Source organism: Leptinotarsa decemlineata, unplaced genomic scaffold (assembly GCF_025532065.1).
Source record: "Leptinotarsa decemlineata unplaced genomic scaffold, Ldec_3_MD MMD2_P_RNA_scaffold_9, whole genome shotgun sequence".
NCBI lineage: Eukaryota > Metazoa > Arthropoda > Insecta > Coleoptera > Chrysomelidae > Leptinotarsa > Leptinotarsa decemlineata.
The window spans coordinates 8,823,144-8,844,208 of NW_027412536.1; the positions used below are offsets into that span (position 1 = coordinate 8,823,144).

General features: G+C 32.9%; 1 protein-coding gene across 1 annotated transcript in view; it reads right to left on the minus strand.

Annotated features, from left to right (window-relative positions):
- Positions 1–2,917: 2,917 nt before the first annotated feature.
- LOC111506452 (odorant receptor 4-like) overlaps positions 2,918–21,065 on the minus strand; it is a 28,678-nt gene continuing 10,530 nt past the window's right edge. Inside the window, exons 2-5 of the mRNA XM_023161519.2 lie at positions 15,685–15,784; positions 14,770–14,859; positions 14,559–14,714; positions 2,918–3,174 (exon numbers count right to left, since the gene is read on the minus strand). Coding sequence (XP_023017287.2) covers positions 3,124–3,174; positions 14,559–14,714; positions 14,770–14,859; positions 15,685–15,784 — 397 coding nt within the window. The 3' untranslated portion in view covers positions 2,918–3,123. The remainder of the gene's footprint in view (positions 3,175–14,558; positions 14,715–14,769; positions 14,860–15,684; positions 15,785–21,065) is intronic.

The window sequence follows — 21,065 nt, forward strand, 5'->3', positions numbered from 1 at the left end:
TGATTCTTTTTTGAGTGACACATTGCGATTGCGGGCTGTAGTGATACCGGCCCGAAGGCTAGATGCGGCCTGCGAGCCGTTCTTTTCATACGATTGATTTAGACGGATCATAACATTGCATAATGAAGGTTTCCCTTCGTCTTTCTCTCTGATTTCTATGCCCGTTGTTTTCCATTCGAGCGCATTCTACCAGGCTCCTTCTGTTCATAGTAAACAGGAGCTTCGTCCGGGTGCGCAGCTGTTTCGCGCAGAGCAATGCTGCCACCCTTCTTCATTCACTTCTTCTTTTAACGAAAACACTTCATTTTTGTTCTAGTCGCTTCCTTCTCGATAGGCATTCCGATGATAACACAAATACACTCGTTCATATAGTTTACAGAATTGATGACCTCGTCGAATCAGTCGACATCCAGCCTGGTTACTGGCTAGGGGGCCGCCAGTCCTCTCATATTCCACTTCGATATTCATTCAAACTTATCCTCATTTTAGAGATCACACTTTATTCTACAAATTTTGGAATCTACTCCGGCAACGATATCAACGTGCCATCTTTGGGAGCGGTCGTTATCAGCCATATTGAAGATCAATTAAATTGATTGATATTATTTAATTTTCTTCTATCGTTATTTATAACCTGACTGATATCTAATCTTCCCCGTTTTTTCCACCTGTGTTTATGTACGAGTGCGAACAATGAGATATTAGAAATGGGACCTTCATAGACCTCTATCAACATTTCAAAAATGTATTGATATGTTTCAATCTCGTTAAACATTTCCCACTTATTTTGTCGCCATTCTCCATGACCTTTCGAGCAACACTGAACTTGTGTGGTCCATGAGAACGAATATGCGAAACCAGTTCTTCGTGGCGAACTATTATAGTCCGCTTAGTTTGTCTAAAATATATTTTATCGCCATCTCCACAGCTCATTTTCTAAATCCCAAACTTTTTCTTCTCGTTGTTTTATCTTTCGGGTTGCCCAACACATGTTGAAGTGTACGAGAAATTGTGAAAGCCACCACATAAATTTTCCAAAAATTTGAACTACTCGGTGTATTCTGGTTCGTATAGAAGAACTGAAGATTTTAGGTATTCATTTCTCTGAAAAGTCTCTGAATATTCTCTCCTCTATCAGATTATTGAGGGATAGTGATAGCCCTTACTTTTAGCTATCTCCTAGATACATTTTTTCTCGATATTATATCTTCCTCCGCTCGAAGAACGTGACCATTTATGATAATGTAGTCTCGCCATTTTTTGTTGTAGGCAATGATAGGAGCCGTTAGGGATATATCTGGATGTGCTAGTATTCTTTCTATATGAATCAAATTCCCAAACGAAAAAAGATATGAAACTTCCTTTGTTTTTTACCACTTGTATTTGTAACTTTGTTACTGGAGTTTCGTCCAGTATGGACAGTTCCATTGTATTAGTTTGAAACAATCCATGTAGGAAAAAGCTGCAGTAACGAAAGTGGAAAAAACATAAGAAGTTTCGCTTCTCATTTTAACACGATTTTATTAGCTTCACCTGTATGTATGTATGGATGTTTGTTAGGTTGTAACTGTCAAGCTCGGGATCTGTATTTGACAGAATTATTGACATTATTGCTTTCTATATTCGCGGGCAGATAGCGCCGTGTTGATATATCGACAGTATTGCTTGATCTATTCGCGAGCAGATGGCGCTGTACGTAACCTCCTTTATATATCAACATTATTGCTTGATCTATTCGCGGGAAGATGGTGCTGTACGTAACCTTCTTGATATAATTCGAACTCAATTTACATGTATTTCTTCATTTGAAAAAAGTATTTTTTTCTATTAACACGCGCGCCTGCTGCCTTATTTGTAACTCTCGTTTATACGCATGATGCCTTGGGCTTGGCAGCTGATTTTCAGGCTCCCTCTCCGGAATCGGAAAATATCAATGGTCAGTTTTCTAAAAAGTATACCTACGGCTGATTGATTCCAAAGTTAAGATGAAATAAATATAAACTAAAAAGATTAAAAAACACGTTTTAGAGCATACGAAACTGAAAAATGAAAAATAAATATAGTTTAAAAAACTAAAAAACACGGTTTTAAAGAAAATCAAACTTAGTCCCATATTTTTTGTATATCTAGGGCCCGTCGCGTTTCTCACAATAATACTAGTATTTTTCGTTCTTTATTGTTTTAAGTTCATTAAAAAAATTATTTTAACTTTTAAGTTCGATGTTTTTTAAAAGCGTGTTTTTTAGTTTTTCACAAATGTACGATGTGATCATGTAATCATGATGATCTTCTACCACGTAGTAACGGCTAATCAATCAATTCATTCAAATTATGTATACTTATCGGTGTTTCTTATAACTGTAATATTCAAGAATGGTAACTCTCCATTATTTTTATATTAGAACTCCATTCAAAGTTAACGTATGGAACGTATGAACTTTATATAAAGTAAACGTATGGAATTGTGAATGAATTATGGAACATTTACTTGTACATGGACTAGTCACGTGCACTTTCAGCAAAAAAAAAGTAATCAAGAAAATAGCTGAAATAAACGGATGTCCATCAAACATCGTTGATAATTCAAATTCTTGACTTTTCAGAAACATGAAGACTCAAAATTCAAATTGCATTCCATAAATGTGAAGAGTGACTAAGAATCTTACCTTACCAAAAATAAGTGGCGGCGTAGTTGAGTGTGATTTTAATATGTATGATTGATGACTTGTTTACTTTATGGTAATTCATAATCACTTAAATGAAATGAAAAAAAACACTTTTGTCTAAATACCACTGGAAAATTTTATTTTACGACCGGTTTGGGTTTGATCCCATCATCAACATCAAGTTTTATACTTGATAATGGGATGAAACCCGAAACCGGTTGTAAAATAAACAGAACGTTTGAGATGCTATATTATTTTTTATTGCTGTTTTCATTATGAGCGAGTAACTTTGAAAAATCTACAATTTGCTTAATTCAGAAAATTATGTTGAGATTTCAATTTTTGAAGATCAATTTTGTTATTCAATTCGTGAGATGTGGAGTTGAATGATGCTTGCTAATAGTGCAGGTATATTTCTACTTTCTTCATCGTTGTACGTTCGGATTGCAGGTTTCTTTCAAATTGTTTGTTGTAGTAGCATTAGATATGAGTATGACGTTTTAACAATCTGAAACAAATAAATCATCTAAAATCTTCAAATATTGAAGAAAAGATCACTCGAAGATCATTTTCACTATAAATATATATATATATATATATATATATATATATATATATATATATATATATATATATATATATATATATATATATATATATATATATATATATATATATATATATATATATATATATATATATATATATATATATATATAACAGAATAATTAGTGACTGGATTAACTATAAATCGATTTAATTCGTGAGGTTGCAGTCAATAGCTGGGCTAAAATAATAGCTAAAACAAATGTCACTTCTATATCTAAATTATACAATAAAGTAAAAGCTCCAATTTCAAATAAACAAAAATCCAATTTAGTATACAAAATTTCTTGTATGGATTGTTCTGAAACATATATAGGACAAACATCTTGACCTCTAAGTAGTCGCATCACTTCCTTTAAGAGCGACTGTAGACGAAATGTTAATTCTTGTGCATTAACAGAACATGTTAATTCGGAGGATCATAAAATGAATTTTGAAAATCCAAATATTTTAGATAGAGAAACCAATACAACTAAAAGAATATTTTTGGAAATGATACATATTAATAACGAAGAACATTCAATGAATAAACGAACTGATATTGATAGTCTTAGCAAAATTTACACGTACCTACTGAAATATGATAAAGAAAATAAAAGATCTAGTAATTCGAGCATCATTCCGAATTTTCCCACTTGACATTGTCAGCCAAAATTTTTATCAACTGTCATTTATTAATGTTTTTCTATCTGTTTTTGAACCATTTTATATTTTATTCTCACGTTAGTAAGTTATCCATATTTATATATTTTTTACAAGATATATAATCTTATTATTGTAGTTGCCCTGACGAAGGTGTGAAATATACCGAAAGCTTGACATATAACAAAGAGTTTTCTTTGTAACAGCCCAGCTATATATATATATATATAAATATATATATATATATATATATATATATATATATATATATATATATATATATATATATATATATATATATATGTTTCCTGTATATCTTGTGAAAAAAAACGATATGGCGAGCGTTGTGTTTTTGAATTTCCATCCAACATAATATCATGTTCATTGAGACTATCAATGACTTGTTCCAATTGATGACGAAAATATTGAATTATGTCCCTTGAGTGACAATGATTTGTTGATAATTGGTTCACCAACCACTTCAACAACTCAATATACGAAAGCTATGAAATGAAACATATGTGAATATGGCGAGTGTCTCAGAAAAGCAATATATGAGGTGTCTCAAACATTGTTATTTTCAGAAAAAAATATTTTTCAAATGGTTAGAATGGAGTTTTGTTCACCCAGTTGATGAATTTGTAATTTATTTTCTATGATCTTCAGGTGTTTTTATATCATATGCTTTGAAACAATTCACTATGTTCAGAAAACTATTTTTCGTTCATCAATTTTTTTCAGTTTTATGTTTGTACATTCCATCAATGTTCAATGACGAAGTCTCGACAACCCATATTTCATTTTTTGCTTTTTGCTTGAGAACGGGTAACAAAAGCAATTCCCATTTTCTGAACGGTATGAAAGTACGAGTGTCGGCATTGATGGCTTACAACAATTGCATTTTGATTCGATCGTTGGGACACAAACGCTTGACCTTGAGTTCAACATTATCAATTTTCAATGTTACTTCTATAAAAATTGTTGAGTGGAATTGCATGTTGAATCCTAAAAAGGGTGGAGCTGATGATCACAACATTCGTGTTGGATATCTTCTTCGGTGAAATACATAAAATCTCTGACAGAGCTGACGATATTCACAACACGTACGGTCTCTAGTTCTTCTTCATCGTTCTGTTAATAGCTGACAGATCAAAACATGAAAGCGCCTGCATTGCTGACGAAAGTCACCTTTCCGGTGCCTTCGATTGTGATAACTTTTTCGCTCACATACTGAAGACTATCATACAAGGCGTCATATTCATCCGATTGAATAATGTTGATTTCGATAACATCGTTGTTGCGAAAAGAATCGACCTACGGATAGTACGTTCTCCATTGAATATAAAGTAAAGAAAATACTATTGTCTAATTTCTACTGAGTTTATCATTTGTTACGACCGGTTTCAGTTTGATAGACTATTCTCAAGTAACTGATACATTTTATCAAGACAAGTTCTTGAATATACCATGATACAGTCAGGTGTCTGTAATAGTTACCTGCAATAACGAATGTTAACTGTTTTATCAATACCAATACTACAACAATAACTTATTATCTTCAATAATATGTCACGATTAGCAACTATTGATCCCTAAAAACTTATTTGTGAAATTTTTCAGCTACCAATGGATCCTGCTTTATGATCTCCATTTTTCCTTGAAAAGCCTTTTCCAATGACGAAATCATAAATGCTCAATATTTCATTGATCTGAATGCCGATGATTTATGTGATAATGTACTGAACTCTGTCATTGTATATTCAAAGATTTGTCTTGACAGAATGCATCAGTTACTTGAGAATGGTACAACAAACCGAAACCACTCGTAACAAATGATAAACTTACTAGAAAAAAAAAATCTCTGTATCCTATATTCAATATGAATTTCTACAAAACGAATAGGTCATCAATAGAACACGTTCTCCATTCCACCTTTTGTATTCATTCGTCTACTTGGTATTTCTGGAAAATGTTGAATACTTGAAACGTTAACATAGCAGTCAAAAGACTGGAGTAAAGCTATGATTTCAGCAGTCAATTGATAATGACCGGTGAAGATTTTGATGCATACTAAAGGAGTTGTAGCGTTGCTTCTGTAATAATTTTTGTTTTGGTTTCAAGCTAATGATAATCTCTTTCTCTCAAAAATCAACCAATCGAAAGTACTTCCAAAGGCATGTTAGTTATCACGTTTATGTGAGGGATGGACAAATAGATGAAATGATGAGGCATTCACGGAGAGAACTCAAAAATAAAAATGGACGTATGCAATCAGACATATGTTCCATGGAACACTTGACGGAGTTATTATATTGAAACAATCCAAACAAGTTAGGCGAGAGAATGAAGCTGAATCACAGGTATATTCAATGAACTCAGAAAATCCAGCATCATTCAGTAATGAATAATTGGATATAAAATGAATTTTAATTAATAATCTGAAATATATTGCGATGAAGTGTCCATTTCTGTCCCGAAAATCGCATCAGCCGCATCGAAAAAACGTATTATTCCAATGTCCCATCTTCTTCAGGAACCCATGTAATTTGCATTCTGAGTTGTCGCAGAAGAAATGGTTCTAAAATTGAAATTCTCTCCAGAATACATCAAAGTCAAAGAGTGATGGGGCGTTCATTTTTGTCGCGAACATCGCAAAAATTATATCAAAAAATGCATATTATCAAAATCATACCTGTATGTTTCGCATTTTCCTTATGACTACTGTGATGCAGGAAGCAAAAGCATCCTGCAGCGTCATCGATAGGCATTTTGATAATTTGAAATTGTGTAATGTGGAATGTTCCACGAACTCATCGGATATAGTCAATAAAGATTACGTGAATGAAAATGAGAAAAATCAAACTGCTTATACACGGGAAAATATGTCTGACTTCCATTGGGAAATGATCGACTTCACGGAAATTGAAGTCAAAAAAATATTGAAGAGAAAGGCGTATCGAGAGAACTAGCGGCCCCCTATGTCATTAATCAGACTGGATGCTGACAAATTCGTCAAAGTCGTCAGTTCGATAATAAATATAAACATGTGTGGATAGATTTTGTCTATTTGTGATATTCTTATATAAAGGCCTCACGAAGAGGAGACAACCAATATTTTTTGTTCCTCATCGTGTGATCTTCACTTTGTTCAATATTAAACAAATCATGGGCGTAAGAACGGACTGTATGCTGGATTACCGTTTTTTACCCCTATAAGCAACCAATATGATCATCAAACGTGATTTCATATTTTACAACGCATTTTCAACCATTTCAGTATATAACGAGTTAGTGTTGGTGTACATCAACTTTAAATTGTTTACTATCAACTTTCGAAGCATGAATTGAAACGAAAATCTCATATGACGATTTAAGATGAATCCAAAATAATAATACCAATGTACAGGGGCTTATTGAATATGAGTTCAGCGTTTTTTATCTCGACAACTACGAGTTTCTCATTGAAATCTTTCCATTGATGCAATTGGGGATACACCCCAATTTTTTTTTCAACAATGATGACCTCTATATTCCTGCATCAATTCAACGATGCGGTAGTCCTTTGTGTTCTGCATTGTTTCGCTAACAACACTTTGTGTGTCACTGTTAGTTGAAGTCCGTGCATTTTGATAATATAACATGTACGTTTTCTCATCATGAAGTGTAGTAATTGATGTATTCTATCAGCTTCACTGAAACATACGAATATCATAGCATTAATCATAAACATCAACATATGCGTAATTTATAACCAGTATATTTGAGCATAAAATGCCACGTATAGCCACGTGTAGTGTAACGTGAAATGCCAAGCAGATTCTGGAGAGTACGTTCGTATGAATAGCTCTTGGACATTTTCGAAAACGTCTGCAAGTAGAACAATATCAATTTTTATATTTTCTTTTCTGCCATATTCTTCGAATATAGGCATTGTCTGAAATGTTGGTATAATTTATTTTATTGCAGAAAATGTTTGTGGATGGTAGTTCAGTCTCTTCCAGTTTGTTCAAATTTTTCATTGAATCGCTAGTAAATACGCCCTCTTCAGTCAGCGACATGAATCAACCTTCTTTCAAATAGACTATTTTTATTAGGAATTCAAGATTTTCAACTTTCAAATTAGATACAAGTGCATCGAGACCTGTCTCCAACAAATGAATAGAATCTTTGAATTTCAATTCAGAATCAGTCTTGTCATCATAGAATGTGGAGGAAATGTATTTTTCTCTATTGATAGAAAGTACATTCACACATCCTCGGATTGATATATCCCTAATAATCAAATTACTGACAGCCTGACAAGTTGTGGAACGCGATAGGGACTACAAAGATCATTTTAAGGCCAAGGTGCATGCTTGATGAGTGAATCAAGCATGATAAATCAATCTGTGAAATGACAATGATCGTAGTCGATAACGTCTTTTTTGGTGATGGGTTTTTCGCAAATACCACATGTCATTACGCTAGCGGTAGTCTTTGGAGCACTATCATGGGTTTTATATTTCTAATTTTGGATAAAATTAGTTTTTCAATTTAGTTTATTCCATCCACGAACCAGTCCATGCAATCCAGACATCGATAGCCAATGACATAGGCTTTATGTCGTTGGTATTTTGAAGTAGATACCGAAATTTGAACATTACATTTTTGTAGTTGAGACTCGAAATCTATTAACTGGAAAATAATCTAGACATACTTTTTATCCAGCATTAATGGTAATTTTTATCAATATTTTCATCATCGACATGTGACGCTTCATAGTCATTCAATTTCGGAAAATAGCTGTTCCGAATCAGTAGCAAATCAATATGAAGTTCTAGTTTATTTTTGATTAGTCGTTCAGATGTCACAATACTAAAAAATTCCTCAATAACTAATCCTATTCAGCTTTCGAAATCAAGAATTTTGTGAAAAAGCATGGGTACGTCAAGATATTCTATTTTGAAAACTGTATCACAATGAGAGTATGAGAAAGTTCGTATTTCTCTTCCTTCAGCTGTTTAAAGAGCACTGATTATGCTCCAGTGAGAGCATAATGAATTCTAACTTCAATTTGGGTTTCAATTTGTAGCGGAGCCGTGTTGAAATTCTGCTGTCTGGGTAGGATCTTGCCTTACTGAGGTGATACCTCGAAACCGTGGTCTGCAGGTGATCTACTTGAGTAATTTCAGCATGATACTGCTGTTGAATGAACAAAAAAACATCTGCAAAACTAATCTCCGTGGGGTATCTTGGTATCTTGCATAAATGTCTGTGGGATATAATTCAATATACAGCATGGTATTAGCCAGGAAAGTAGATGTTTTCTGACAGAAATTAACGAGAGTCTACTGTGTAAGTAGTTGAAAGAGGTAGCTATAACGCAATTTCATTTTAAAATGTTCATTTCCTTATACGTATGTATCTCTCCTCGATAGTGTTCCCATTTCTTTCTCGCTTGGGGCTTTGTTCACGAAGTGTTAGTAGTTAACAATCCTTCTTTTATACAAAAGTTTCATATATGTTTTGCTGTCTGTTATGACGAGGGGCAATACTTCGAAATCGTGGTCTGCAGGTGATCTACTTGAATGATTTCAGTATAGTTATGCTGCTAAATGAACGAGAAACATATGCGAGACTGACCTCTTTGAGGTATCTTGCAACCATTATCAAAAAATGATTTGAGAATGGTTAAATAAACTGGAATCGGTCGTATCGAATAGAAATCCCAGTAGAAATTAGGCAGAAGTTATTTTATTTATTATGTCTCCGAAAATGATGGAGTTAGCTTCCTAAAAGCGTGCGTCTAGCATGTACTTTGAAGATCTGGTTTTGAATGACGTTAATTGTTTCATTGTTGCCAAACAAAATCATTTGAAATCACATCATATCTATACCAATCATATAGGAACTGATTGACTTTTTCAAGATGATTTGTTTCTCAGGTTGGAGAGAACTTTATGAATTGATTTTTATTTCCGAGGTTGGTAACATCAATGGAGGTCGTTATCGCAAAATAATTGAAGGGTTTAAACCATCTTACCAAATCAATACCTGTTCAGACCTATTTTTGGCCTTTCCGATACCTGTTCGAAAAAAAAACGAAATAAATATCCAAAAGCTGATAGATATTTATTCCGTAGCAATGGAAAGTGGAAGCATTGTTATTGAAAAACAGAAAAGAAACTCAAAAATAACCGAAAAATACGATCATTTGAAACGATTTTTTTTCAATAAACCATCTTGTTTGAGGCATTTGTTATATTAAATTCTTGAGACACCTGCTATATCTGTTTGGTACGTTGAATTTCAATTTGATGTTCACGCGGTCACTGTACGAACGTTATCTATCTACTGAACTTTTCCAGCATGATTTTGATGTCCATTGGAGAAAACAATAGGATGGGAGAAACATCTTCATTATTTTACATCGGTTATGACTTTGGAAAGTACATCCTTCATTTCTACAAAATATTGAAATTATATTAAGTGTGAAATAAATCTTTCCGAAACATTATCACCCCTTCAAAAATTGAAAAATAGCATATTACCAAAAAAAAAAAGGAGAAAAAATATATCAGTCAAATACTGAAATATATCTGAATAGAAAAGGGGAATAATCAAAGGTTTATATATAGTCGTTTAGGTGAACCAAACAAATACTTATGATAGTGAAAAATACTAAATAGAAGTATCCGCAGACTCTTCAGATAAATTAGAAAGTGGACACAGTTTGGACAAAGATCATTTCAAGATACCAGCTGGTGTTTTTACTGTGGCGACTCTGTTAACTAAATCACGACCTGAGTGAAACATCAAAATGCAACAAAGAGACCACTTTCAAAGCAGTGAATTCTCATCTCTAATGAGCATTAGAGATCCCTCTCTAGAAGAGGGTGTATTCGAGTTAAGCCATTTCTGCCTGTGCTGGAGACTTTGTGTGCCATTTTTTCTAAAATCCTGTTGCATTTTTGTATCATATAACAAAGCGGTTGAATAAATTTGACGGGAAAGTGAAACTGGGTGTTTTGCATTCAGCAATCTATTCTTCTGAGATAAAAAAAGATTGGAAGCAAGTTGTCTTATTCCGGTGAAAGTAGGATGCGGTCTCACAATGGTAACGATTCAGTATATAATCCAGTAGTATATCTGATAGTACTGTTGATTGTTTTGAAATAATTTCCACCAAATTATTCATCAGGATTAACCAACTCACAGAATGGGACGTCTTCTATCCCTCAATATTTTTCAATGTCACTTTCTAGTTTCGATAATTCACAAAAATTATAAAACGAAGTCATCGTTTTGAATATTCAGATATAGTGTTTATAGTGGTGGATTCATTTCCCGTTATTGAGCAATTTAATAGAATGTATGCTAGGGTTATATTTTTAGGAGTGTGGCTAATTTTTGAGAAAAAAAGTTTTTGACTTTCTACTACTCCATCTTGATACAGATAAATGTGGAAATCTTTCAAAGATAGGAAGGATATGTAGAAACCCTGTGAATGATATCTGATTAAATTCCATAACGATTGTTTGGAATACAAACTGAGTAGAAAAAAGTGTTTTCTATATAATTCAGAATTTTTATTACATGTAATTCAATGTTTATATGAGAACAGCTGTTTCAGGAAGGCTTTTTCTTCCATATTCGTGTCTGAAAGTTACTTTTTTGCATGATCTACACATCTATGTATACAGTTACTTCTTTTAAAATTCATTACTTTCTCTCTTCCTTTGGAGGATTCCCACATTTTTCTGTATTAAAATGGAGTAGTAGAAAGCCAAAAACTTTCTTTTCCAAATATATTACAACCTTGAACTTATCATCAGCAAGCTTGTTTGATAGATATGTTGTCTCAATAAACAGAGATTAGGGTATAACCATATATATTTATTGTTTGTAGGTAAGCGCCCTTGGGGCTATAGTGCATATATCAATCGATAATTACCTATTTCCACCTAATTATCGATTGATATATGCACTATAACCCAAAGACAAACTTGCCCACAAACGATAAATATATGATTATACCCTGAACTTTGTTTATTGATATAATTTTATAAGTGCATGTAACCTCCCTACAAAAATGATAGATATGTGACCAAGAATTATTAATAATATTTGAAGGAGGTTACTTGTTATAAATTTTGTTCAATATCAGAGCATCTGTGTGCATAGTGGATGGAGACTTGATTCAAATATGCGTAAAAACACAAACTTTATCAATAATTAATAATCGTACCAGCTTTCAGATATAAAACAATTCCACGAATCAGTCTATAACAAAATATTTTTTTATCTGATCCAGTTGACTAATATGCGATTTCAAATGTATATGATTCAATTGAGTTTGGAGTTTTTAATGTTTTCATTTGTTTTCATCTATTCATCAAGGTAACAAGGAACCTTTTCGTTATTTTTTCCAATCGAACATACGTCTGAAGATTGCATAAATTTCAGGTTTTCGTTAATATCAGTTTCTGTAAGCGGTTCATTGTCACTCAAGATATTGAAACAGTCATCTAGAAGTGTAGGCAAAAAACTATTCAAGAATACATTCTTCCCAGCTTGATTTCATGATGCATTGAAAAAAAAATAATCACATCAGAAAAAAATCCTTATCTTTTTCCATCTGTAGATATTTCAAAAAGTACAGTATAAAATAATATTGAAAAGGGTATATTTTAGAAGAGGTTAATTTTTTGGAAAAGAAAGGTTTTTGCTGTCTACTTCTTCAAGTTGACACAAAAAATGAGGGAATCCTACAAAAAAAGCAATCAATTTAAAAAAAAATTATTCGATACAAATATTTGTAGATTATGAAATGAAGTAACTTTCAGTCACAGATGGAAAGAAGAAGGCTTCTCGAAACAGCTACTTTGGTATAAACATTAAATTACACGAAAGAAAAATACTTTCGAAACAAATATTGAACACTGAATCATACAAAAAACATATTTTCCCATTCGGTTTGTTTGATAAAAATTTGTAAAATACAACTAAAAATACAACTACTAAAGTGTGTTTATATAATTCAGTGTTCATATAAAAGTGTTTATTCCGTTTAATTCAATATTTTCATGAAAGTAACTCTGTTGAATAACTTTTTTTGGAATTGATTGCTGTCTTGCTTCCTTTGGAAGATTCCCACATTTGTTTGTATCATGATGGAAAAGTAGAAAGCAAAAACCTTTTTTTACCAAAAATATAATATTATCATTTCACCAACAGTTGGTTTTGTCGATAGACTTTTCAGGAGATGTTTATCGACGGTATTTGGAAAATAATGAATTATCACAGTTGCAACTCTGAAACTCAACTCTCTGTTCCCCGAAGATGATGAAACAGCTCGTTGTCTACTTATGTAATGTGGAGCGGTTAGATAATTAGTTACCGTGGATTGCGTTCGAATGATAAAAATAAAATCATCTAAAAGAACAATTCGTCCCGGCAAGTCACAACTCCCTTCACCTGTAGGTTAATGGACTGACACTCATCAGAAAACAACTACTTCCCTTCGTGGTATTATCCCTGGATAATACCACGAAGGGCGTTGAATTATATCCGACAGGTGTCAGTGCAGGATTCTTCACTGACCGGTTTCGTGCTGTTTGGCTACTTGTCAGTGCAAAGTAGTGTCTACCATCAACATCAAGTCCATGATTTTCGATAATTTCAAATCGAATTCCTTCAGAGTATCATTCCTCGAAATAGGCTGAATCGGACAACAAACAACAGGTTTGTCATCGCCCCGTCTGCCTGTGAAAGAGGTAACCAACCGCATATCTGAAATTTGCCCAATTCCTTGAACAATGAAAGAAGTATGGCCACTGACTATATGTGAAAAATTAAGAAAATAATACTGGAAATAGCTTTGAGTGCTGCGGAGAATCTGACTGAGTGTTTGGTCAATCGTCCTTCTGAAGAGTGGTTGAGGATTCAATGAATGCCATTGCGGATTTTAACAAAATACTGGAGTGATTAATGATTATTTCCGAAAGAGCCACTAAGAACTCAAAGTTAATGAAACAGACTCAAAAATGAGGGAGAATATATTTTTTTGAGAATGAAAAAGTTCTGTTTATCATAATCTACATTATTTCAGAATTCTCCAACTGTAAATAATATGAATGATCTTGTTACCCAACCAACTTTTCTTCAGAATAAGAATTAAATGAGGAGTTGACTTAAGGAAAAATACAACTGGATCTTTTCTGCTCATATTTCCATGACATTGAATGAGGTAATAACCTATTTAATTGTAGTTAGTTTTTAAAATCATTGAATTTTCATGCTAATTATGAATTTTTTGATACGAATGTCAACATTTTGAGGTCATACGAAATGAGCAGAACATTTTTATGAAAAATGAATAATCCATTTCATTGTGAAATTATAATTTCTGGATCAATCGTTCCATAGATATGTCATACTTCAAGTTGAAAGGGGTATATTTTTAGAAAAAAATATTTCTTGGGGAAGAAGGGTTTTGGTTTTCTTCTCCTTCATCTTCATACAAAAAATCATTCCCAAATTTTTCGTTTGAAGATGGAGAAGTAGAAAGCCGAAATCTTTCTTCCTGTCTTTTCAATTGCTTTCTGCTGACGTAGATCAGGAAACAACTGATTTCTTGGTCTTACATAACTTATAATTACTTACCATCATGAACAATGGAAAACAAAAGTTTCCAAGTGGCCACGCATCCAGTGTGAGCGGAATCTGACATCTTGCTAAAGAGAATAGAATACTTTTCTTCATTTGTGTGTTGGCTTCGTACCATTTTGATTGATAAATAACTTCAGCAACTGATAAACTCTACAAGAAGTCGGTGATTACGAGAATATAATATCAATTCAACTTCCCAACTCACTTCATTTGTAATTCTTTGTCCAGCATAACAGAGTAAAAACAGTGATACTATGTAGCCAAAAAGAAATATTGCGGCTCCTACTGGTTTAGTCTGGTGAAAATATTATTGAATGAATTTATGATCGACTGTGCATGTATATCTTCATGAATTGTTCACAACGATTACTCAATTACTCAAATTATGTCTCAACAATTCCAGTTGAAAAATACCTCAGAATATATAGGTTTCATCTTTATAAAATTGGGATAATACATGAATTGAATGAAGATGACTTTCACAGAAGAATGCAGATTTATGTTTTCATGTTCGAACGTTTGATTGCAAATCGAAACGGCATCAAACATATTCATTTTAGTGTTGATAACACATTTTCTTTCAAGTATAAAGGTCAACATTCACAATGTGCGATATTGGTCAGACATAAACCCATATACTTCTCGAGGTCACACTCAAACTCCCGCAGATATATTGGAAAATCATACATCTACAAAAATCACACTACCCATAGGTGCAATCTGTACGGTTTTTAAAATGTATTATATTTGTAGATATTTATTTCATAATGAATTCATTATCGTTTTTATTATAGAGCTATTTTTCATGTTTTCAATTCCTAGAAATCGCACGTGAAAAGATGAAACCCCGTTAATCCTTAGCGCACACAAGTTTTGACTTCTTAGGGTTGTTTTTCATATGGGGCGAAGGATTTGAAAGAATCTGTGAACCAATACATCAATCTCAAAAATAGTTCGAAAGTGTGATTGAGAAAATTATATTAAATATATTTCTAGAAGTCGTATGTTTTTTTAATGGCATCTGGATTATGTTGATCAACTGGCAGAAATATTACTGTCCCAACAAAAATCATTGACATTCAATACGATAAGCACTTGTTGGGCTTTTGAATATACTCACTTTGAATATTTGATTCCCGAGGCATCCAAACACCATTGCGCATATCAGGGACATGTGACCTACGTTAAACTTCACCACATAATTCAGCTGATTAGCCATTCTGAAATGATAATCAAAACAATTGAGATTTCGGGAACTTTTGAAATATGTATCAGTCTAATCACTAGATAGGTACATCATACGATTGTATCACCTATGATACTTTGAAATCTGCATTTTTCTATAATGTAATAATTGTGATTATCGAGAAAATTGAAACTGAATATGCCACTGAAATAGATCCTATGATAAATGAAATTCATTAATGCTTTTCGTAGCAGCAAACATTTTTTCATATCGCTATATGAAACAAAATTCGACTACTCCTACCATTTTCTCGCAAAAATCGAAGAGATGTGAAGAAACATATATATATATATATATATATATATATATATATATATATATATATATATATATATATATATACATATATACATATATATATATATATATATATATATATATATATATATATATATATATATATATATATATATATATATATATATATACATATATACATATATATATATATATATATATATATATATATATATATATATATATATATATATATATATATATATATTAATCAGATGGTATCTTGAGGTTGCAGTCAAGGTCAATGATGAAAACTCTTTGCTAGTTTGTCAAGCTTTCGTAAATGTTTATTTCCTTCTTCAGGACAACTGAAAAAATGATTGTAGAAATATATATTTTTAGCTGCCCGAGCTTTCTCTAATGTTTATTAGCTTTATCGAGGGTTGTAATATAAAAATGGACATTATATATATATATATATATATATATATATATATATATATATATATATATATATATATATATATATATATATATATATATAACATAACATAACATAATAACGAATACCTAGCATACCTGTGCTATGTGTGCTTAATTTGGAAATTTTAATTTCGAAAGAAGTCTTCAACATCACAATGACAACTTTTTGACATTGAATAATGTGAAATACTTTTTCTAATTTTTTAATGTCGTTCATCATAGTGATTTATATTGTGTTAATATTACAGGATGTATTTAGATTTTCATTTTCTGTTACTACAAATGAATAAATATGATCAATACAACCAATACGATCAATGACCAAAATTACCAACACGACCGATATATAGACAATCCAAATATCTCAGAATACCAGGATTTTCTTTCACTTCCTACACAACATCACCCTCCAGAATTCAGTCAATCTCAAGACATAACATCGGAGATTCAAACCCGAATCCAATCAATGAACCTAGAAGATTATCACCCCGATCTGAACTTCCCGGAACAACGCTTCATGTAAGTTCACTTCACTCCATGAATTCAATAAATTCATACCATATCAAAGACCTTTCAAATACCTTCAAAATTTCAATAGATACTGGTGCAGGAATTTCAATATTGAAACCAAAAACTTGTGAAAAATACTTTCACCGATTCCCAGAAAATGTAATAGTCTAGGGAATTACGGACCAAAAAGTTTTAATCACTGAATCGACCCTAATCAATTTTAAAGATAACGATCCCCACAAAGTCTATGTTCACAACTTTGATATTGAATTCGATGGTTTATAAGGATTCGATTTTCAGGAACATTATTATTGTAACTAATTACAAATTTCAAAACAGTTCCTTTATTCAAAGTTATAGATAATGAAGTAACCGAGAATTCGAAACCAAATCAAATTTCAATTGAACCCAGAACAGAAAAAATATTCAAACTCAAAAGTAACTTCACAAATACCGACGCTATACTGTTAGGGCAAGAAAAAGAAAAAGTCAGAATACCAAACGCTTCAGTAAAACTCGACAGAAATGATGAATTTTTTGACATCAATCATGAATGCCAACGCAATCCCCAAAACAATCGATTTTTCAGACCTAATTCTCGAACCAATAACAGACTTTGAATCAATTTTGAACTTTAACACCTCTCACGATGATTTAGAACAAATTGACAGAGCTCAAGAGATAAAAAAACAACTCAGATTTGACCATTCAAACCATGAAGAAGAACAAATGATAACCGAATTATGCCTAGAATTTTCTGACATATTTTATCTTGAAGGCGACAATCTCACCTTCACAAATGAAATTAAACATACAATTGAAACTAGCAATGCGAGACCCGTGTTTACAAAATCTTACAGATACCCTCAAATCCACAAAGGAGAAGTCAAAACCCAAATTTACAAAATGATTAATCAATGTATCATTCAACATTCGACATCCCCATGGTCATCCCCTGTTTGGGTAGTACCGAAAAAGCTAGATGCTTCAGGAAAACCCAAATGGCGTGTTGTGATGGACTATCGAAAACTGAACGAACTGTCAGTAGCCGATAAATATCCGTTACCCAACATTTCTGACCTGCTAGATCAGCTTGGAAAATGTCAGTATTTTACCAACCTCGATCTTGCGTCGGGATTTCATCAGATCGAAATCGACCCAAAAGACGTTCCAAAAACAGCCTTCTCTGTTGAGAACGGTCACTATTAATTTGTCCGTATGCCTCTCGGATTAAAAAAAGCACCATCCACGTTCCAAAGAGTGATGAATAACATCCTCCTTGGCATCCAAAACGAGCGCTGCCTTGTATATATGGATGACATCATTATATACTCACCAACGATCCAAGAACATATTTCAAGACTGACAGATGTGTTCAAAAAACTAAGAAAAGCCAACTCGAAAATTCAGCCTGACAAATGCGAATTTTTAAGGAAAGAAGTCGCTTATCTTGGACACGCAATCACGAAAAATGGCGTTAAACCTCCAAAGTTGAATGCATCCAAGAATTCCCCCAACCAAAAAACCCAAAATAAATCAAATCTTTTTTAGGCTCAGCTGGTTATTATCGACGCTTCATACCAAATTTTGCCAAAATTTTCAAACCACTCACAAAATTATTAGAAAAAGATACCCCATTCAAATTCGACTCAAAATGCGTAAAATCATTCAATGAATTGAAATTAGCCCTTATTTCCAGTCTAATTTTGATACACCCCAACTTCGAAGAACCTTTCCTCTCAACGACAGATGCTAGCGCATTTGTAATAGGAGCTGGTCTGTCACAAGGACCGATAGAAAAAGACCTTCCCATAGCATACGCCTCCAGAATACTATGCAACGCTGAATCAAAGTACTCTACGATTGACAAAGAACTTTTAGCGATTGTATGGGCTGTGAAACACTTTCGACCATACCTGTTCGGAAGAAAATTCGAACTCATCACTGACCATAGACTCCTTACTTGACTTTTTCCAATAAAAGACCCAGGTAGTAGGCTAGCACGAAGGAGACTCAAAGTATGACTACGAAATAGAGTATAAGCCTGGCAAAATGAACAAAAATGCCGTGCCCTATCACCGATAAAAATCAATCACTTCAGAGAATGTGTAAATTTTCACGAAAAATTTACGATTCTCGCTTCAAACGAAATTGATGAAACGAACAAACCAACTGACTCAGAAACACAAGACACAGAAACACGAGACACAGAAACACAAAACAAAGAAACACCAGAACACGAAGAAACCCCCTTCGAACAAATTCTACAAGAATACGAAAATTTCAGTCACTTATATGAAACTCGATCCCTGGTTGACTACTCAAAAATCAAATTTGACAATTCTCAACTTTTAGACAAATCACATAAATACATCCTCACTTTTTTTGCCAAAACAAATTGGAAGATCGTCATCATAAAATCATAGATGACATATTCGAAGAAAATGCCGGATTTTACAACGATAGAATCAATATTCTTCCAAGTAAAACCGTCAAAGACAGAAAATACTCCATAACTGCTTTACCCTTCGATCATACCTCAGCCATAGAAATTCTATTCTGCATCCTTTATGAATGGACAGATGAAATAGACATTTCCAAAACGTACTTTATCGAAAATAATTTGGATTTACCAACTTGGGAAATTCTGTCTTTCATTTTCGCTTAAAAAGAAATTGATATAACAGTATGCCAAAATCTAACAAGAACTCCCGACGAAGACCAAATTCCCATCGTAATGGACCAATGCCATTCTGGAAAAAATAATTTACATCGAGGAATAAACGAAACGGTTAGACGCGTTAAACAAAAATATAATTTGCCAAAATCAATCAAAGACGTAGAATATTTTTTAAAGAACTGCGAAACTTGCAAAAAACCAAACATTTGCAGACAAAACCTCAAAAGCCCTTCAGTCATTACAGAAACTCCGAAAATACCATTCGAGAGAATAAACATTGACATTCTTGAAATTCCCACAAAAAACTATATACTTACAATTCGAGACGAACTCACCAAATTTACTCAGACTTACCCAATTGAAAATAAATCAGCAAAATCATTAGTGAACACTTTACTGCTATACTTTCAGCATTACGGAACTCCACTCAGAATTCATTGTGACTTCGGTCGAGAATTCAACAACGCCCTACTGAAAGAACTTTATACACTTAATGACATTAAATAATCATTTTCTAGTGTGGACCATCAGCAATCAAACGGTTCCTTAGAACGTTTTCACGCGACCCTTCTAGAAATGATAAGAACAAATAAAATCGACAACCCTGATGAACACCCATCAGGCATTTTACCATATGCAATAATTTGTCACAATAACACCAAAAACAAAACACACGGATTCATCCCTTACAAATTACTATTTGGACACACCTCTAGTAGACCACCCGAAACTCTTTACAACCAAAAAGAACTCATAACCAAGTACATGCGAGATTCAAATAATAAAACCAAGAAGAAAAATCCAAAATTCGATTCGATAGAAACGTTGCACAAAATATAACTGAGTATAAGGTAAGAGACAATGTTTACGTTAAAGAATCCCAAATTAAAAATAAACTACAAAACAAATTTAATGGCCCATTTGAAATTATAGAAATCTACCAAAACTCAGCAATGCTAGTTAATTGGAAGACAAGACAAAAAACAAATGTAAATTTTGACAGACAACGACCTTGTACTGGAAATTGATTTCATTTTCAGGATTCTCCTGCTGATTTCAGCAACACACACAACTCATTCCCAATACTCCGTTCAACCGATTAATAATACAATAGGAATTTTTCTTCACGAAGAAAGCACTTTGAAAATTCCCAATGATAAATGAACTCTTCTCGTCTACAAAGACTTGGACTCCATAGAATTTACCGTGAATAACAACAACAAAATTTTGGAAAACATGCTATATACTTTTGACCAATCAAACCCTAGAATGTTATCCATCAAAACCGAAGTGAAAACACACATTAGTTTATTGACCCAAATATCTGACTCACTTGACTTGAAAC